A 20,863-nucleotide genomic window follows, 5' to 3' on the forward strand; every position below is an offset into this window, starting at 1 on the left:
TGCTGTTAAGGCTTAAGTTTGTTTGCTGTGCTGTACGACAGACCTGACTTCCTGGCAGCCTGAATTGTTTTTTGGGTAGCATGCCCTGTGCATGAACAATCAGCCATCAGACCTGATAGCTCTGTTAGCACTGGTTTTATTCCATTATCATCCTAGCCAGTGGTGTTTGTGATAAAACAGAACTTTTATGTACAGAGTAGAATCATGAAAGTGCAGTGGAATGCATTATTTTATGGTGCAGCTCGTAATATTAGCTTGGTATTACTTTTCAACTTTATATCCAAGAGACCTGTAGGATGTTTTATGCTTAATTATGTGTATCTTCTTTGAACTGTGCTTTCAGGACTGGTGGAACTCCACTTCCTATGCTAACTACTACCGAACCTGGAACGTGGTAGTTCATGACTGGCTCTATTACTATGCCTACAGGGACTTCCTTTGGGTGAGTAACAAGCAGCTGTGTTCTCTTTGGTGATTAAACATTTAACCGCTGAGTAAGACGGTGCATCTGTGAAGATGCAGCATCACTGTCCATTGAGGAGCACAAAAATGTGTTGTCTCAGCTGTTGCAGGCATCCACTGTGCTTTTTAGAGATCTGCTGCTCATTTTCAAATCCTTACCAAATGAAAACATGTCTGAGACACAGGAGTGTAACAATTGACTCAACAGTCTGAAGTCATGTTGCACTGGCTTGATGAGCTGTGATAGATATTTCATGAGTGTGCTCAACCTGAATACTTATGCAGGAGACCAGAAATGTGCCTGAAGAAAAGTACCTAAAAATCTGAGTGCTGTAAGGCACTCAGAATTTCATGTATGCTTCTTGGCTGGGGCAGGCACAGGTTGGAAGGGACCTCTGGAGATCACCTAGTCCAGCCTCCCAGCTGACGCAGGCTTGCGCAGTGCAGGTTGCTCAGGATCGCAACATCCATGGGGGGTATTGAAAGTCTCCAGAGAAGAACACTCCACAACCCCTCCAGGTAGCCCCTTCCAGTGCCCTGGCACCCTTACAGGAAAGAAGTTTTTCCCCATTGTGCTCATTGCCTGTTGTCCTGTTGCTAAGCACCATTGAAGAGTTTGGCCCCATCCTCTTGACACTCACTCTTTAGATGCTTAGAAGCATTGATAAGATCCTGATCTGATTCTTAACTCTCGTGGGGAAAAAAATACAGACAACATTGAAGCAACCCAACTAAAACCACAGCAGAATAGCCTATAATAGTTTGCATTCTTCTCTCTTCCAGTTTTTTGGTAAGAAGTTCAAGGCAGCAGCTATGCTGTCTGTCTTCACAGTGTCAGCTGCTGTGCATGAATATGTTCTGAGCATCTGCTTCGGCTTCTTCTATCCAGTTCTCTTTTGCTTGTTCATGTGCTTTGGAAGTAAGTTCCCAGGAAGAGAGTATGTGAATGGGTTGTGGAGTTTGTGGGGTTTGTTTGGTTTGTTGGTGGTTTTTTTAAACAAGCATGGTTTGCCCTTCTGCTAATGATACCAGTTATTCAATAGGCACCAAAAGACAGGACTTGTCTAAAAGTGCAAATTGTGGGTCCAAACTTTGTGAATGTATTTTTGCAGCTAAATAGCTCAGTAGATGAATATATATATACACATGTACTAGGTCTGCAAGCCTGGGATTGGTGGAGAAGAAGCAAGCTATATATGATACACTGTTGTTCATGTGACATTGTACATATTTTAATAGAACTGCTTCCTCTAAGCCTTTGTTGAATTGCTGTATGTCAGCAGACTGGAAGTCTTCCTCTTTAAAGTCATAGTGTAGGACAGCTATTGCTTTGCTGCTGCTCTGAGAAAGAGAGCTCACTTAGAAGTTAGAGCTCTGGCATTTTGTTTGGGGTTTTGAGTTAAGAATGTGTTAGAGGGCTCTAATAAACTCAAGGCCGTGTCTGCCAGCATATCTTGGTCACTAGCATAACACAAACAGTATTGATCCCCAGAGGCATGCAGCTGGGACAGCTTGTTGGCAAACTTATTGGAAGTAAATGTCAGCATCATCTTGTAGTATTTTGTCTATTGCCAAGCATAATCTGATTTTCTTGCACTTACACTGACCTCACTGTGTAGCTGTGTTGCTGTAGAGATGGAGTGAATGGAGGGAAAGATCCAATGAAATAAGTTGATCTTTGATTCTTTAATCCTGAGGATTTTTTGAGCAATGCTTCTCATCTCACCCCTTTCCAGTGCTCTTCAACTTCATCCTTAATGACCGTCGGAAAGGGCCCATCTGGAACGTGATCATGTGGACTTCCCTCTTCCTGGGCCAAGGTGTCATCATTTGCCTCTACAGCCAGGAGTGGTACGCCCGCCAGTACTGCCCAACAGAAAATGTACGTGACTGACCACTGCTGTGGGATACTGACCACGTGGATGGCTTGTCCTTTCTTGCTGTGGGGACAGGGCAGAAGTTAATGGCATGGGACTCTGGCAGTGAGCTGAGTTCCTTAGTGTAGAAACTGTAGAGAATCTAGGAAAGCTTTTTCGAAGAGAAGTGCTTTCATTAGTGTTTCCTGTGCTGATAGTGTTTCACTACTTGAAACTGAGGGTGTTTTCCCCCCATCTGTGAGGACAGAAGCCACTGCTTGAGAGCACTCTTGGCCATTCAGGCTGCATGAATGGAGCTGCAGCATTTGGCCAAGGAGGTCAGGAGAAACTTATCTTGAAGGCCCACAAAAGCCAAGCTATTGTTCCTCTCTAAGGCCAGAGTGGGTACCAGTGAGGATTGGTGGCCTATAAATGGTCAGTTTGGGATTCTGTCAGGGTTTCTCATTTTCTTGGTTTATGCAGAACCAGATTATGTTCTACATAAAACTACTTCTTGTCCTAGTATCCTTGGGCAAACTCTTATTTTAAAGTGTTGATTCTCTTTGATTAGAATACAATAGACCAGGTTGGAAGAGACCTTCAAGGTCATTGTGTCCAACCTATCATCCAACACTATTTAATCAACTAAACCATGGCACCAAGCACCCTATCAAGTCTCCTCCTAAACACCTCTAGTGATGGCAACTCCACCACCTCCCTGGGCAGCCCATTTCAATGGGCAATCACTCTCTCTCTAAAGAATGCCACTGTAAAGGACTGGCTTCTTGGTACAGTATGCTACTAGATGCAGCAGTAACCTGATGTCTTGGAACTGGGGGTAAGGTGGGTGGCAGGCAATGGACTTGTGGCTGTAGCTACTCTTCCACACACTGCTTAGTGGGTATAAGAGTGGGACCGCAGGATGTGAACATGTGGTTTGATCTTTCCAGTTAGGGAGGCTTGTCTTCAGCAGACTGCAGCACAGCTGGTGCTGTTGGCCTAGGACTCACTTTCTGCCTTTCCATGTTTTGCAGCCTATGTTCCTGGACTACTTAAAACCACGCTCGTGGTCGTGTCATATGAAGATGTAGAAGTGCTATGCTCTGGCTGTGAGATCACAGATCGGAGCTGTCCTCCAAGCGTTTGGACCGACGTCTTAACTCATCGTGGACTTTTTATAAGGGAACTTGTGCCTCCTGATTATTGGGGAGAAGCTGTGTTTTGGGTTTTTTCTAAACATTACTGAGGCAAACCAGTTGACCTGGATTGCAGCAGGCTTCATAGGCAGCATCTACTGCGTGCTGTTCCACTTCGAGCCATTTCCATGCCAGTAAAACATTGAGCTGAAGGTGGAATCTACTGGAATCCTACTCATCCAGGGATCCCCCAAAGTTGCTGCTCTCCTGGACAACAGATAGTCTAGTCAGATTTGCTGAAAGCTCATTGTTGGCAGCCGTCCATCTTCCTGAGACATCCTCTTGCAATGTTTTCCTCCTTTTTGGTGATGGATGTCTACAAAACTTCTCTTTTTATTTTTTTTGGTGATCCTGTCTGCTGCTATGATGCAGACAAGTGGCAGAGCAACAAGATACTTGCCTCCTTGCTCTGAAAATAGCCAAAGTTATTTCTTGACGGCTCTGAACTGCGTTCAATGTATGTGGGCTGCCTGCAAATTCAAAATGAGCACAGGAAGAGGAGAGGGTCACTTGTGGCTGCATTGGAAAGTGGGGTGCAGAAGCAGGGCACTGTGTGTGCAGTCTCTCTGTGATTTTGTTTTCTTTTTACACTGAAAATGTTATCTCTGTATTCATGAAGTTCCCAGCTGATTTATAGCATTTTTGTTCTCTGAAGGCCCTTGTGACTAGAGGAATAGTTTTTCTTCTAGCTCTTCCTTTCTCCTGCTCCAGATAATCAATTCTTTTGGCACAATTAACTTGTAGAAGAGCTTTTGCCTTAATTTGGCAAGGGCTTGAAGGTGTGCAAGTTGTTAAGGCTTGCTTTGGTGCAAAAGGTGCAAAATACTACAACAGAGCACATTCTCCTCTGAAGTGGCTGAATCCAGTTCAGTATTCCGTCACATCTTGGTGCCTCTTGCCCACCTGAGTTATGGCAGCTCCTAATGCTGTCGATGGGAAGTGAGAGTTGACCCGATGGCTGAAGCCAGAGCTACTTTTTCATCTTCCTGTCTCTGCTCTGGTGTCAGTGGGGATTTCAGGTGAAGACCAGTCTCTTAGGTGTTGCCCTCCTCTTTCTGGAGAGGTAGGACACCCTCCTGTGCACTCTGCTGAAGGAAGAAGCATTTATGTGACTTTGGTGTTTCAGTATCTGTTTGTTGGGCAGAGCCCCATCAGTTTCCTTGTTCTGTCAGATGCTAAGCACAAATGGGAACTTACAGTTTCTGGGTATGTATCTCTCCAGTTTTACTGGAACTGCAGCTGCTGTGACTGGAGAGGGTGGGGAACCTGGTGGAGGTACCTTGACTTTGGCCCACAGCGCTTTGTGAATTACTCAAATGTTCTTTACTGGCTGTTTTCAGTAACAGCTTTTCCTACAGCCAAGTGTTGTATACCAGCAGTATTGGGGCTGTTGATGGGCTTCCCTCCCAGCCCATTTTAGACTATCCTTTGGGCCTCTATTTTTGCTAACCTAAGTGAAAACTAATTTTGTGAAAGCTAGGTGATACTTGAACTCTTCCAGGTTTTCAGTTCTGTGTAGGAAGGAATCTTGTTCTTGCATTGTGTCAGGTCAAATTTGCCAAATACGATGTTTTCCTGTGTGGCTCTCCTCTGGAGACATCTGCTAAAACCTATTGCCAGCAACAGTTGAGATAATTGCAGAGAAAGGGCTTCATGTGTGTACTCAAACTTGGCAGTATTAGTGTATAAAATCCTGGGAATAACGTGGTTTGCTTTCACCTCATGCAGTTTGATTAATCCTACATCTTTCACTGTACCTTTTGTAGGAGGAAGGGACAGAATTGCTGGAGCAACTAAGCTTAAAAAACCAAACACAATACTCACCTCTTGGCCAAACAACTTTGTCACCTCCTTAGTACAGGATGAAATTCATTCTGGTACTTACTAGCTGTGGTGCTCAAAATGCTCATGTGCAACTGTAACTGCGCTCAAACAGGGTGTCATGGATTGGGTCTTGTCACCTTGATGCCTGTGTCAGGTCTTGTTGCTCTCTGTGTTCTCAACAGGAAATGAAATCTTGGCACTTTGTGCTGAGTTTTGGTGTTTTCCTTGCAGCTGGCACTGCCCTATTCCCAATAAAGAAAAGAACATCCATCAGCATTTACTGTGTCAGCATCCTCAGTGTTTGAAGCCTGAGGGCTTGAGCATCTGGCCAGCAGAAGGCAACCAGAGAGGGATGTTCAGCTGCTGGAGCTAGTCTTAGTTTTGGACAGGTTGATGTTTCCAGCCTTGTAGATCAAGGCATCTGGCATCTGTGCTGTCAGGGCATTAACAATTAGGATTACTTTCAATTCCATGAGTGCTTTGCTTTTGTAATTGTGTTTGAATGTGGGCTTATTTTCATCTTTTTTTCTAAAGAGTACTGGAGGGGAAATACCAAGTCTTTTGCACATTGCTTGTTTCATTAGAGCCAATTATGCCATGTCTGTTTGAGTTTTCTTAGGCTGTGAGTGCCAGAGCTGGCAGTATGGTGTTCCAGTCAATAATGAGGATGCTGAGGTTCACAACCTGCCCTTTACAAGTTCTTACTAATGGTATATAAATATATATGTACTGTTTTTCTGTGGTTCCTTCCAACACAAGAACTGGGCAGCTTGCTTCCATGGTAACTCCCTCAGCTTTGAGGTGGGAAGCCTCCAGCTTTAGAATGTGGCAGCCGGTACAGCTGCAGCTCCTTGCTCAGTAACATCACAAAGATCAATATTATCATGGTGAAATGTGTCCTGGTTTTCACACAGACCAGTTTGTTCTGAGGAGGACTGAACCTGTGCAGTCTTCGTGCCTAGCACATCCTTTCTGTTGGGGTGTTCCAGCCCTCAGAGCAATCCTGCATCTGAGCTGCTCACCGCACTCCCATGACAGCTGAGCAAGGCGTGTGCTATGTGCTGAGGTGGGATGGGGGAGGGAAATCCTGCTGTATTTAATAGGAGGTTGTGTGATTCAATCCACCTGCTGAAGGAGAACCGAACTGCCAGATCTGCCACCTTCTGAATGTAGATAGGCTGGAAGGACAGCAGGCCAGCCTGAGCTGTGAGCAAGTCCACGTGCTCTGCAGCAGCAGGGTGGTGAACTGGCTTCTGCAGTACCTCTGAGCCAGCCGCGTTCAGCCTCCACTCTTCTCCCTGGCTCCCAAGAAGTCGTCATGGCCCCTTCACCTGTGCTGGCAGAGGTGTGTGAGCGGAGCTGCCGCACTGCGTGCCCCAGCCCTGGCACCAGCAGGTCCCTGTATGCATCCTGTGCCGTATTCTGTCATGCAGAAGAGCTGTCTAGAATCTACTGTATTACAGCAGTTGAAATATATTTTGCTATTAGGGGAGGAAAACAAATTTGCCTTGGCCTGTTTCTTTCTTCTCTGAGGAGCCTAATGGGGAGTGGGGGAGGTGGTGGCAGTGGGGCATGGTGGCTGTAGGAGGGGAAAGGGGAGTTGGGCTGGGTAAGAAATGTTGGGGTTGTTCTGAGAAGGTGGCTCCTGTGGGGAGATGTGTGGGTCAGAGCCTCATGGGGCTCTGGAGGGAGGACCTAGAACGTGGGGGAGAGTCCTGTGTTTCCATGGTGATGGAGCCAGGGAGGAGCTGCCTGGCAGGTAATTACAGAAGGCCCCTCTGCTGCTCCCTGTATGGGGAGGGGGGAGTTGGGCCTCCCTTTGGGGGTCTGGAGGCTGCAAGCCAGTGGATGTGGGGTAGCCTGAGGCTGCCTGTGCCTCTCAGCTCTGAGGAGACACAACCCTCCTGGATGGGGCAACAAGTCTTTCTATTTCCAAGGGCATGGAGGGGAGAGGGATGGAGGCAGCCATTTTGTGCCTGAAGGCACTGTGCAAGACAGCTGGAGGGTGAGGGGAGAGCTCTGTGGCTGTGGAGGAAGAAAGTTTCACACACGCCCTTCATCAGGTCTTAAAAAGGAGCAGGAAATACCAGCTAAGGGTCTTTGGGGTTTCACCAGCCACCCCATCTCTGTAAAAGCAGAGGATGTCTTTGGAAGTGGTGGAGAGGAACACAGAGAAGGGGTTGATAGAAACTGGTCTGTTCCAAGAGCTAATCTCTCCTGACTTAATGCATATTAAATTAGAGCAACAGCCAAATGTGGGTGACTTTTGCCTTTATTTTGGGCCTGAAAAGGGTTTGTGTGCCAAGAACTTAATGTGATGTTTTCCAGCTGTGTACTACATGCTACAAAGTCTGTGTCCTTAAACTGCAGCTGCTACAGAACAGTGCCATTAATTTTCTCATCCTTTCTGGCAAGAATATCCTGTCCAGCCAAACAGAGCTGTTAAAGGGGGGGGAAAAGTTCTCTTTTGTCAGAAGTTTGTAGCAAACCTTTGTACTTTCTTTCCAAGAAGAAAGCAAGGCAAACTACCTGGCAAGATTCCTTCTAGGTTATACCTACACCCACAAGCATGTATCTGAAGGCAAGGGAATGTAGTTAACCTAATTGGAAACCATGGACCAAGAGGACACAGCTGATAAGGAGACCAAAAAGTTCTAATGCCAAGAGCACTTTATGAAGAGCAATATATTTCAGCCAAGGCTAGGTGGGGGGGGGGGGGGGGGGGGAAGTCTTCAGATGAGAATTCATGGAGATTATGAAACTAATGGAAATAGGGTTGGGGCTTTTTGTTGGTAAATTAGTAGATACTGGTAAGAAGAAAAGGTGGTAGCAATTTGAGACAAACATAGTTAAATCTCTGGCACAGTTAGATGTAGAAAAGCAGCAGTTGTTGTTAATGTAGTCTGTAGGTGGGAAAAAAACAAGCCACCCCCACGGAGGATGTAGCAAAACATGAGGGGCTTTGTCCAAACTGACATACCCAGTTATCTGGCAGGAGGGTTATTTTGGACAATAAATCATAGCAAGCTGTTAACACTCTGAACTATAAATGAATTCTTCCAGATAATTTGCTATTTGCAAATTTCCTTGGATAAGCATTAAAAGAAAGGTTCACCTTGCCCACAACTGGAGCGCCAGTTCCTGGACCCAAAGCTGATGGAAGGCAATGCAGCAGTGACTCATGAGCAGGCTGGGTCAGCAAGGACCAGGCAGGTAGGGCTGGGCTGGAGGCTGCAGGGTTTGTACAGCTGGCACTCTTGTCATTTCAGCTTCCCTTTAGCAGCAGGATCCAACCTTCCAGCTCCCCTGTAGCAGCAGGACGCTTGTCTGCATTAAGTTCTGCCTTTATCAGGCAAGTTCTGGTATTGTAGGGCATTCTCTACAGAAAGTCAACTGCTGGCAGTCCATAAGAAGGAAATTTGCTGTACAGAAACATGCAGATTTTCATTGTTTGAAGTGTCCCTTGGTGTCTGTGTACCTGAAAGCTTGGCACAATTGTTTGACCAGCACTTTATCTCCCATAGGCAGAAGGTAATTGTTCTAGGCTTTACTGGTGATCTAACAACTACTAAAACCCGCATTAGCTGCCTGTGTTTTAGATAGAGTTGATCCTGCTTTAGGGTAAGGGAGTGAACATCTTGTGGTTTCTCTCAGCACAAAGTATTGTGGCTTTGCTTTCTCTCACCAGCAGAATAAATGCTGTTGACATGGCTGTAACATGCTATTTTTCCAGAGATCCTCAGCCTGAAGGGTGCCTCAAAGGTGCTTGACTGCATCAGGCTGGTTTCTTCCTCCCTGGAGCATAGTTTTGTTCCTGAAGAGGTTTTCCAAAGCCTGGCCTGTACCAGCAAGTCTCTCTACAACCCGGAGTACTTACAGTCCCTTCAAAGCACCAAAACCTCAGTGAGTTTCAGTGAGTATATTTTCATCTTCTGACTTTTCCTGTTCAGAACCATTCCACTCAGCCTGACAGGGTGCTGGGCCATCTCATTTAAACCTAGAAAGGTTGGACCAGAGATCCTCGAGGTTCCTAGCATTCTATGATCTCTTTGCTGGGAGCACATGTCCATTCCCTGGACTGAGAGAAAGTTTCCCAACCTCATAAGACAGACATTTTTCTGACCACATATTTGATGCAGATCAACAGGCTGCCTTCTAGTCCCTGCAAAACATTCTTGTACTCTGGTGCTCCTGTGAAGCCATTGCTGAGGCTGTTTTGTCTACATCAGTTTCTTTAGCCCCAAGACAGAAATAGTGATTGGAGTTTCATTAAGACAGCCACCTTGACCTTTCCAACTCCATGGTATGTTTGGTGGTAAGAAGTGACAGCCATGTGTGCCTAGTCTGCAGGGCTGCCTGCAAACCCCAGATCGGCTTTGGCATTATCCTCATTGTCGGACCGAGTTCAGACACCTGACAGACCACCCTGTCAGTTTGACAGGCGCTGGAAGGTAAGCAAAGAAGGGATAAGAAGCCCAGGGAGATGGAAGGACACTGAGAACACAGAGCTAGAGCTCTCTCTTGGCCTTTTTTATGAAAGGTGGCTATGCTGCCTGAAGTGGCTGGATGAACGGACCAGCTGTCATGTCCCAGTTTGGGCTGGAGAGATCTGAGAGAAAGATGTTTTGGGAATAATAAATAAAAGGCTTGCTAAATAAGCAGTTCTGGGAACCATCCTTCCAAGGGATGCCAGGCTGTCAGGGATGCTCTGTGATCCATGATTAAGAAAAGAAGCTCTTCTGGCTTTAATGGACTTAGCAGGGAAGAGCTTTACACTTCTCTGTAAATAAGCGACACTTAACAGTGGAAGGGAGTGAAAAACATTTTGCTCTTTATTGGATTTTAGGTATGTGTGTGACAGGGATTGGCAACAGGCATGAAAAATGAATAGGCAACAGCAGGTTAATCTGCCTAAAATACATTATCTCATCCATTTTTTTCTGTGCCAGGGGAAGGAGTCCTGGCTGTAAGCTGAGCAGCACAAACCTGTGCATGGTTTAGGCCAGCAGTAAGGGAACAGCAGGCTGTCTGTAGGGTGGATTGGTGAGCGACATCTCCTCTGTTTCAGGGATAGCTCTTACTAGTGTCATACTGCAACTAGCCAAGAAGCTAAGAAAGCAATGACTGGCAGAAGCTCCTTTTTCTGAGGGTCATCATGACTGGCAGGGGAGCCGTGGTACAGTCCCACATATTTCTGTGAGTTCAGGTGGTTTTGTGTCTGTCACTAACTGGGAGAAGGGAGGTCCTCCCATGTGTTCCCACTTTACCTTGTTCCAAAAACTCATCAAATCTTTCTTGCAGCTCCAGTCCCCCAGCTCTCCTGCTGCAGTTCAGTGTTAGTTGTTTTACTCTGCTGTTGAGTGTAGATTGTTTCTGTCCAACTCTGGACGTGTGGAGCAGCAAAGGGAAAAGCAGTGTGAAGAGCCACTGGATGAGCCTTGCTCTCCTGGCTGCCAAACCAGTGTCCTCTTTGGGAGGGAACTGGGAGTTTGTGCACACATTTTTATGCTGGTATCTTTTTACACTGATGTTTCATGCTCCCTCTCTTTCTGTCCCTAGAGAGCAAGCCTAGCAGACAGTCTGGTTCCCAAGGAATTTCATGTTGTGAAGAACAGGGGAGTTTTGCCCTTGAAGTACTTTGAGTGAGTGGTTTCTACTCTGCAAAGGTTTGTTCTCAGTCGCTTAGAGGCGGGGGGGGATCAAGTGATGAGGAGCTGAGGATGCTGCCCAGTACACCTCTACCTGTTGGGAGACTGAGAGTATCAAAGGGGTGGCTCTGCAAATCCCACACTACAAGCAGGCCATAATGAACCCTGCAGAGCAAGGTGACCCTCCACTTCTTCGTCCCTGCTGCTGTGGGGTGGCTAACAAAACATTTCTTGTGCTCAAGGACTGCACCTTGAGAACATTAATAGTTGGACATGAATGTAGAACCTGAAGTCTGATTTGATTCCTTGAAGCAACTTTCAGAAGCACTTTGATGCTTTAGAAAAAAAAGGATAAGGATTAGTTTCTGTGTTTCTCTTTTAGAATTGCTTTCTGCCATGAGGCTGGGCAGGCCCTGGGTGGCTCTCAGTTTCAGTTTAGAGCTGCTAGCATTTTAATCTGACCTCTCTGGGGCGGTTTTATGTTTTGTTTATTTGAAATTCAAATTTTGCAGTTGTTCAGGCTGTGAGTTTTGGATTGAGTTTGCCAAGCCTTGCTCAAAATAAAACCAAAAAAAACCCCACTGAGACCTTGTCATTGTTCAGAGATTAAAATACTAAGATTAGGAGTGAAATCCTCCCAGCTTCTTTGCCAACATGATGCAACAAAACATTATCGTATGTCAATGGTCTCCTGTGATCAGCCTCTGAGTGGGTGTGATGTTGGATATGTGATGCCTTTCTGACCCCACCAATAACTTTTAAAGCAATTGGTCACTTCTTATCTAAGTACCATGAGAGGTCTTACAGGGAGAAGGTTCCTACAACATTTCTCTTGTTAGCAACAAGAAGGAAATCCAGCTAGGGGAACAGCAGCAGGATGTCCAATTCTCACACTAGGCTTTGGAAGCTCCCACGGAAGAGCAGCCCTGTATACCTTCTTTGTCTTTCTAACCTTCATAAGGACAAAAAGGTTGAAGGAGAGAGCAGGATGCCTGAGTTATCACTGGAAGGACTGCTTTGTAATCAAGTTCTCACATTTGTGTTTCAGTAAATGCACCACACTGCTTGAGGACTGGGAAAAGAAGCTAAGACTGTTCCCATCCATGTAAGTACAACTCCACACACAGCTCTTGCTGGGGAAAAAAAACCCAAACCAGCTATTTGAATTTGATTTCCTGAGAAATTATCATAATATGCTGTACGGAAGAATGTCTTTGCTCTGTCAGGAGACCTTCTGGGAGGTTAGAGGTTATCCAGCTGATGGAGATGATGGACAGCATGTTGGAAAAAGCTGAAGTAGACAAGCTCATCAGAAGAATAGGACCTTCACAGGTGGATAACTTGCTTGTACCCAGAAAAAGAAGATGCTGTTTTCTTTGGTGTTTATCCCTGCTGTGCTTAAGGTGCCTGCTAGAAGGTAGTTTCTGCCCAAGTCAGCTGTTTGTAGGCCCTGTAACAATCAGAGGCTTTCCTCTCCTGAGCTTCTCTTCATCTTTGATGAACCAAGAGTTATCTTGCAGGTGCAGGAAGTTACATTTCTGGCAAAACTGCCAGAAAGGAATGCCTTTGGCAGCGTTACTGTGGGAGAATGAAGGCAATAGCTGCCTCATCGCTTTATTGGAGGTAGGCTGCTGTGTTACAAAATGGGCCACTGCAGACCTTCATCCACCTGAAAAACACATGTCAAAGAACATCTGTACCTTGCTTTGCTTTATTTTCTGTCATTCTTCCATGGTCATGGGGAAGGATTGCTGAAAAGTGTAGAGAGGGAACTCCAACTGGATTTAGCAGAGAAGCTCCCATGGATGTTGATGACAGAGTAGTCAGGATAGTGCATAACATGTTTAAAAACAAACCTAAATGCATGCAGGGCAGCTCTTGCCCTTCCCCTTTCTACTTTTGGTGGTGTTTTGTTCTTAAAGGGAAACTTGCTTCCAAAAATAAAAGGTATCTGTACCAAAGGAGATACAGGCTGGCCAGGCTCCTCAAGGCTGTAATCTTTCTTGCCTGTTTCGCTAGCTGCACCACATGCTGGAGCAGATGAAGGCAGGGCAGAACATCTACAACATTGTTTTCCATGAGCTGATTCAACAGGTCAGTGTGGACTGTGTGGAGGGAGGACAGCTCCTTTCAAAGCACAGCTCATGATGAACCAATCCTTAATCCCCCTCTTGATTTGTGGCTGTGAGCTCTCAAGAGCAACATTAGCTGTCGCAGGTTGTTCCTGATGTCTGTGCCCAGCAAAGTTAGCCCATAATGACGGGGCTGGTGTGAGGTCTGATGCAAGAAATTAACTTTGATTTTTTTCCCCACCTAGTTAACAAGCTGGGCTAACAAGCCTCTGTTAGGTAACCTGGAGCTGGAAGTCAGTGTCACTGTCACAACACTTGACAGTGTGGGCGTCTTGTTGGTGTCACAGCCAATGGAAGTTCTCACTGGGAGCATAGCTGCTGCTCCCCCCAGAGCCAGATTACCACTTAGTAGCAATTAAATTGTTCCAGAGTGCTTGAAATCCCCAGGTCAAACCCTGCAGAGATTGCCTTCTAGACAGCAGAGGGTTTTCAGATGGTGTAAGAGACATCTGTGCTTTTAGGTACATTGTTCAATCCTTTTACTGCAGGCAGAGGTATGTGCACCTCATGGAGTGGATTCCTGAACAAATGAAGGCCCTCTACAAAAAAATGATGGCACAGCAGCTGGTCAACAGGCACATTACAGAAGAGCTACTCTATTTTAAAGATTCCATGGGACAGTGTCCCAGGTTGAAGCAGATTCTCTCTTGCCTCCCACCAGGGCAGAAAAAAAAGGAGACACACACAAATGGATTGCAGAAGTGATGGGAAGTTTAAATGGAAAAGCAGTGAATGTTTTGCAGAGAGCTACAAAAGCAGTGACAAAAGAAACCCAAAGCATACAGAGTCCCTTACAGCACGCCCAGAAGCATCCCAGCATTTCCCTTCTCCCTACCTGAGGGCATACCCAAAACCCCCAGGGCTCTTTCTTCCCCCCCTCCACTGTTAGGCTAATCTCAGCTGGCCAGATCTGAAATTGCCCTTCCCCCTTCTCCGCCAGGCCTAAGAAGCCTTGAGATAACTCCCCTTCCATTACCAGATAGGGAGCATCTCCCACAGGGGCAGCAAGGGAAGAAAGGGGAAGTGTAAGACCTTGCTGATAGATTTATAGGGACCAGGACATTATGGGAATGAAATACACTATTTCCTGTGTCCACCCACTGGGCTGGACCCTTGGGACACCAAAGGTTCACCCTGTGTGGCAGCAGCAGGAGGCACCCAGTCTAAACTACTGCAGACCAGCTGGCCAGGTCTGAATCCTGCCTGATCCTAAGAAATTGTCTTTGTGCCATAGGCTTAGTCCATTGTTTTGGTTTTTTTTTTGTGTTATTTTTTTTGTTCAGATAGAATAGAATTAACCAGGAAAAGACCTTTGAGATCATCAGGTCCAACCCATCATCCAACACTATCTAATCAACTCAACCAACTATCTAATCAACTCTTCCTAAACACTTCCAGTGGTGGTGACTCCACCACCTCCCTGGGCAGCCCATAATCCTCCTCTCCTAGGAGCAGGAAGACAGGGTTATGATTTGAAGCAAAGCCACAGGAACCACACTTCAGTCTTCTCATGCTCTCACTGCACTCTCTCAGTGCCAAATAAAGTCAAAGCTGCCTCCTTAGCATATGTAGGGCCATTGACGGGGAACTGCACAGAAGGGTTGTTGGAGCAACATATGTGGATGGGAAGAGGAGGTCTTCAAGATGCCTTTGTCCTCTACAGTGAGATGATTGTGCTAGAGGCAGAGAGCTCTGCATGATGAGGACACCAGTCTGTGCTTGGCAAAGTAGAGACCTTTGGGTTGGGCTAAGTTGCACTAAAGCTGTTTCAGTGAGCTGTGTGAGGTACAACAGCATGACCACAAGGTGACCAAAAAAGCAGAAAAAGCTCAAGAGGCTCTATCTGCAGCCTTGCAGGAAGAGGAGGTGGATACCAAGTAAGTCACTTTCAAAGCTGAGGTGGAGAGGTTTCTGCAGTGTGCTGGTATCATTCTCTTAGAGCCTGGAAGGAGAAGTGAGGACTGGTTTCCTTCAGGCAAAACATTTCTAGTTTAAGTCATGAAGGTTGCATTTGTTGCTCAGGTGCTGGCATTCCACTTTTCTTCATCCCTCATTGACAACCAGAGAGCATGCAGCTCTGAACTTCTGAAGGGTCTGTGAACATAGTTTCATAGTTTCATAGTTTCATTCAGGGTTGGAAGGGACCACAAGGATCATCTAGTTCCAACCCCCCTGCCATGGGCAGGGACACCCCACACTAGATCAGCCTGGACAGAGCCTCATCCAGCCTGCTCTTAAACACCCCCAGGGACGGGGCCTCGACCACCTCCCTGGACAACCCATTCCAGGGTTTCACCACTCTCGTGGTGAAGAACCTCCTCCTCACATCCAGCCTGAATCTCCCCACCTCCAGCTTCATTCCATTCCCCCTAGTCCTATCACTACCTGAGATCCTGAGAAGTCCTTCCCCAGCCTTCCTGTAGGCCCCCTTCAGATACTGGAAGGCGACAATTAGGTCTCCTCAGAGCCTTCTCTTCTGCAGACTGTACAGCCCCAACTCCTTCAGTCTGTCCTCATAGGAGAGGTGCTCCAGCCCTCTGATCATCCTCGTGGCCCTTCTCTGGACACGTTCCAGCACCTCCACATCCCTCTTGTAATAGGGGCTCCAGAACTGGACACAGTACTCCAGGTGGGGTCTCACCAGGGCTGAGTAGAGGGGGAGGATCACCTCCCTCGACCCGCTAGCCACACTTCTCCTGATGCAGCCCAGGATCTGATTGGCTTTGCGGGCTGCAAGTGCACACTGAGAGCTCATGTTGAGCTTTTTGTCCACCAGCACCCCCAAGTCTCTCTCCTCAGGGCTACCCTCCAGCCAGTCACTGCCCAGCCTGTATTTGTGCCTGGGATTGCCTCGACCCAGATGCAGGACCCTGCACTTGCTCTTATTGAACTTCATGAGGTTGGCCTGTGCCCACCTCTCCAGCCTGTCCAGGTCCCTCTGGATGGCCTCCCTTCCCTCCAGCGTGTCTGCTGCACCACACAGCTTGGTGTCATCAGCAAACTCGCTGAGGGTGCACTCAATGCCACTGTCCATGTCACTGACAAAGATGTTGAATAAGACAGGTCCCAGGACTGATCCCTGAGGGACTCCACTTGTCACTGGCCTCCACTGGGACATGGAGCCATTGACAGCCACTCTTTGGGTGCGACCATCAAGCCAGTTCCTTATCCATCTAGTGGTCCACCCATCAAACCCATGTGTCACCAGTTTGGAGACCAGGATGTGGCGTGGGACAGTGTCAAAGGCTTTGCTCAGGTCCAGGTAAATGACATCAGTTGCTCGCCCCTCATCTATTAATTTTGTCACCTGCTCATAGAAGGCCACCAGGTTGGTCAGGCAGGATTTGCCCTTGGCAAAGCCATGCTGACTGTTCCCAATCACCTCTTCACTATTCTTTTGAGCGAGTAGTGACTCCAGGAGGATCTGTTCCATGATCTCAGATACCCAAGAAATCAGGGATTTAGGTGGCTGGTATCAGAATGGTGAGAGAGCAGGTACACAGATTTAATTACAGGAATTTTGTGTCGCAAAGAAAACAGCTCACCTAGTCCAAGCAGAGATCTGTATTCATGCTAATTGGATGCTTGCAATGGGAACATCACCAGAAGGTGGTTGTAGGAAATCAGGGAGAAGGACCTGTGGGTGTGGTAGGAACTCAGGGAGAAGGACCTGTGAATTTACAGGCTGTGTGGGACATGACTGAGGAAGGACAAAGAAAGAGGAAAGAGCTCAGAGAAGTTTTAGGAATTGGGAGGAAGACAGAGACTGTGAATGAGAATCACAGGTGCACATATTCCATTCTCTTTCCCTTTCAGCCTTTTAGAAGAGTTTTGGGAGTTATATGAGCTCCAGAGAAGAAGTCTGGAAGAGCAAATTCTGCTGGCAGCCCAAGAGAGAGACATTTGGAGCTCAGCTGCCTATGATCTGGCTCTGAAGGTAGGTGCAAGAGATCAGTTGTATGTTGCAAGGTATAAATAATCATAGCTAGCAGTCTTGTTGCAAGGGCAGATTTCATCCCAAAGAACACTTCTATTCAATACAATAGGGTAGTAACACATCTCATACCTGTCCTGGCCTTGTTTCCTGAGGTCTGCTGTTTTTTGCAGGAGTGTTGTTTTTAAATGGAAACCAGTTAATTTACACATCATTTTTGTGTATGGATCTCCAGATTCCACACAGGAAGAACTTCTATGAAGTTAATGTTTCTATTCAGAGGTAGGTTCAACTAAAAAGCTTCCTATTCCTCAAAGTTTAGACTATTGTAGTGTAGAATATCCTCACACTTCCTCACAAATTATCACTATTGGTTAATTCTGTGCTTTTTTGTTTATGTATCTCCCTTGTTTGTGATCTTCTTTTTTCCCTATTTAATTTCCACTGCCTTTTTCCTTCTCTCTGTCCATTCCTTCTCTGTGAAATCAAAACAGATCCAGTGTAATTTTGGCCTCACAGGTATAGGGCTGCATGGACTCTCAGGAGCGTACGAGCAACAAGGAGTTGAGCACTCAGTTCTGGCATGCCCAGGGAGGGTGAGGCACTCTAGTCCTCTCTTAAAGGGTTAGTGAGGGTTGTGCTGTGGAATTGCAGACATTTCCCAGATCTCTGATATGTGCAAATCTTAAAATAGCCAGGGCAGAGGGAGAATTCCTCCCACTCAGATCCAATAATCACAGCAGTCCCTTTTCCCACCCTTACGTCCAACAGGACACAGGAGACCTGGCTGATCTGCAGGAAGAGACTGAGCAGTTCAGCAGAGAAGCAGAAACCCAGCAGAGAAGCAGAAACCCAGCAGAGAAGCAGAAACCCAGCAGAGAATCTGGGTCATGTTGGAGTCAAAATAGAGTGCTCTGAGGAGGTCAGCCAGGGAAAACTGCAAATTGCCCACAACAGCCTCAACAAGTGGCTTCAGTTCTTCCACAGCAGTGGAAGACTTGTGAGTGGCCCAGGGGGACTGGGGGTGGCAGTCAGCTCCCTCAGCCTTTACCACATGACAACAGATCTCACTGGCCTGCTTCATAGCTTACACAGACTTTCAGGTGCAGTGAGGCTTGGTGTAATTTGCATGCTCCTCACTGCTCTACTTTTCTGTTTGGTACATATTTTGATAACCATATCCCTAACAATAACTCTGAGGAGAAGCTGTGGGTTTGTGGTGGAATTCAGGAGGATAGTACCCTCCTGCTGTGAGCCAGTGTTCTTTTTGCAGCTGTCACTGCTGCAGCAGAATTCTTCTTTTTGTTTTGGCTCATTTTAACTTGAGTGCACACGCTTTGATGCTTCAATAGAGCATTCAGTCCTTTCATATACAGACGAAAAAGGAGGCTCTGAGAGACGTGAGGTTTCCAAAGTCACCTGATATGCTAAGGTGATAGTATTTTGCAGGGTTTTTATTAGTTCATTGTCATATGTTAAATAAAAATAGAGAATGCAGAAGTGCACACACTGTGTGCATTAACAAGAGACATCACTTGGTAGATTCCAATCATGGAGTTAATCTCTGAATTTTCAATATGTGCTTGAATTTGGTTTTCATCTTTCCTGGAAGTGACATTTTCGTAACTGACACCCAGTGTTTGTCTTACACTGAGTGGGAGAGGGAAAAAAATCCCTGGTTGAGTAGGGCCTGGTGGGTTTCTTTTTCAATTTACAGTGACTATCACAACTGTGATATTAAACAAGGGATATTGTGATGTGTGGAATATGTCTTTACTCTTGGTTTTACACTGGCTACTGAAGGAGTTTGTTTCCCTCAGCTCTCATCCCTTGTCTCCCTCAGCTCTCATCCCTTGTCTCCCTCAGCTCTCATCCCTTGTCTCCCTCAGCTCTCATCCCTTGTCTCCCTCAGCTCTCATCCCTTGTCTCCCTCAGCTCTCATCCCTTGTCTCCCTCAGCTCTCATCCCTTGTCTCCCTCAGCTCTCATCCCTTGTCTCCCTCAGCTCTCATCCCTTGTCTCCCTCAGCTCTCATCCCTTGTCTCCCTCAGCTCTCATCCCTTGTCTCCCTCAGCTCTCATCCCTTGTCTCCCTCAGCTCTCATCCCTCGTCTCCCTCAGCTCTCATCCCTCGTCTCCCTCAGCTCTCATCCCTCGTCTCCCTCAGCTCTCATCCCTCGTCTCCCTCAGCTCTCATCCCTCGTCTCCCTCAGCTCTCATCCCTCGTCTCCCTCAGCTCTCATCCCTCGTCTCCCTCAGCTCTCATCCCTCGTCTCCCTCAGCTCTCATCCCTCGTCTCCCTCAGCTCTCATCCCTCGTCTCCCTCAGCTCTCATCCCTCGTCTCCCTCAGCTCTCATCCCTCGTCTCCCTCAGCTCTCATCCCTCGTCTCCCTCAGCTCTCATCCCTCGTCTCCCTCAGCTCTCATCCCTCGTCTCCCTCAGCTCTCATCCCTCGTCTCCCTCAGCTCTCATCCCTCGTCTCCCTCAGCTCTCATCCCTCGTCTCCCTCAGCTCTCATCCCTCGTCTCCCTCAGCTCTCATCCCTCGTCTCCCTCAGCTCTCATCCCTCGTCTCCCTCAGCTCTCATCCCTCGTCTCCCTCAGCTCTCATCCCTCGTCTCCCTCAGCTCTCATCCCTCGTCTCCCTCAGCTCTCATCCCTCGTCTCCCTCAGCTCTGCTCCTTTCCAATGAATCAAAAGCTACTGGATGAAACACTGCAAGATATCAAGAACTTGATAAATATAAGACTTTAAGGGGTTGGACACCTTTTTGAGTTGTAGCTGCACAGCAAGTTTCCCTGTGTTAGTTGAGCCCCATTGATCATCTATGACTATAACAAATGTGAGTGAAAACACATCAGCTCAACCTTGTGTGCTGAAGCTTAAGAGGAGTCTCCACATGAGAAGTTATAATTGATCAATACTATGATTCAGCCAGTGCATTAAACTTAGTTGTGCATCTGAACACTCTCTGACTGACAGCTCTGGTGACAGATAGATGACATTAATTCTTAGAAGCACTCAGAACTGTCACCAATAGGTTCCAAATTTACTGTGCTATCTGCTCACAGTGATGCCTTTATCCTCGCTGATTCCTCACACTTCTCTTACCTGATTTCCATCACCTTTCTGTTGCAGCCAAGGGAGCAAAGCAAGCTTGCTACTTTTCTTTCAGATGCTGAAAGAAAACCTGGAACAGTATGGAGGGGAGGTGCTCCTAAGAAAGATGGAAAGTCTGAGGAGTGCTGCCAGCCTGCAGGAGCACTGGATGGAGCTGGGACGAATGGAACTTTGCTGGAGCGTTGCCTCTGCAGCATGCTGCTCTGGAAGAAATAAACCAAAGGGCATGGGAGCTCTACCAGCAATACAATATAAGGATAAGTGGGAATAATGGTAAGGAATGATCAGTTCTGCAGCTACAAAATCACAGAATGGTGGGGGTTGGAAGTGACCTATGGGAGATCATCCAGTCCAACCCCCCTGCTAAAGCAGGTTTACCTTGGCCAGGGTGCTCAGGATTGCATCCAGACAGGTTTTGAAAGTATCCAGAGAAAGAGACTCTGTAACCTTTCTGGGCAGCCTGTTCCAGTGCTCTGGCACCCTGAAAGTAAAGTTTCCCCTTATGTTTAAGTGAAACTGTGTCCTATTTGTGCCTGCTGCCCTTTGTCCTATTGCTGGGCACCAATGAAAAGAGCCCAGCTCCTTCCTCTTGACCTCCACCCTTTAGATTTTTATATGTATTAGTAAGATGCTCTCTCAGCCTGCTCTTCTCCAGGCTAAACAGCCCTAGGTATCAGCCCTTCCTCCTAAGTG

The 20,863-nt window shown here is 46.8% G+C and overlaps 2 protein-coding genes across 4 annotated transcripts in view; both read left to right on the forward strand.

Moving 5' to 3' along the window:
- Positions 1-6,859, forward strand: part of SOAT1 (sterol O-acyltransferase 1) — a 31,483-nt gene extending 24,624 nt beyond the window's left edge. For all 3 annotated transcript variants that reach the window (XM_068141422.1, XM_068141424.1, XM_068141423.1), the window contains exons 13-16: positions 344-442; positions 1,246-1,381; positions 2,199-2,344; positions 3,353-6,859. In XM_068141422.1, coding sequence (XP_067997523.1) covers positions 344-442; positions 1,246-1,381; positions 2,199-2,344; positions 3,353-3,409 — 438 coding nt within the window. In that variant the 3' untranslated portion in view covers positions 3,410-6,859. The remainder of the gene's footprint in view (positions 1-343; positions 443-1,245; positions 1,382-2,198; positions 2,345-3,352) is intronic.
- Positions 6,657-20,431, forward strand: AXDND1 (axonemal dynein light chain domain containing 1). Its single transcript, XM_068141653.1, has 12 exons — positions 6,657-6,683; positions 10,505-10,534; positions 10,898-10,980; positions 11,696-11,698; positions 12,035-12,091; positions 12,213-12,318; positions 13,006-13,122; positions 13,602-13,747; positions 14,891-14,995; positions 16,935-17,055; positions 17,226-17,334; positions 20,226-20,431. Exons 1-11 carry the CDS (start codon positions 6,657-6,659, stop codon positions 17,238-17,240), a joined length of 810 nt encoding a protein of 269 aa, XP_067997754.1. The 3' UTR covers positions 17,241-17,334; positions 20,226-20,431.
- The last annotated feature ends 432 nt before the right edge of the window (positions 20,432-20,863 follow it).

This window comes from Melanerpes formicivorus, unplaced genomic scaffold, assembly GCF_026170545.1.
Source record: "Melanerpes formicivorus ecotype bairdi unplaced genomic scaffold, bMelFor1.0.p_v2 SCAF_7, whole genome shotgun sequence".
Lineage (NCBI taxonomy): Eukaryota > Metazoa > Chordata > Aves > Piciformes > Picidae > Melanerpes > Melanerpes formicivorus.

Coding starts and splice junctions, on each gene's coding strand:
- AXDND1 (XM_068141653.1), top strand. CDS start 6,657: ATGGCCCCTTCACCTGTGCTGGCAGAG. Junction 10,535..10,897: donor GTACAGTCCCACATATTTCT/GTGAGTTCAGGT, acceptor TTCTGTCCCTAG/AGAGCAAGCCTAGCAGACAG. Junction 14,996..16,934: donor GAAGAGGAGGTGGATACCAA/GTAAGTCACTTT, acceptor TTTCCCTTTCAG/CCTTTTAGAAGAGTTTTGGG.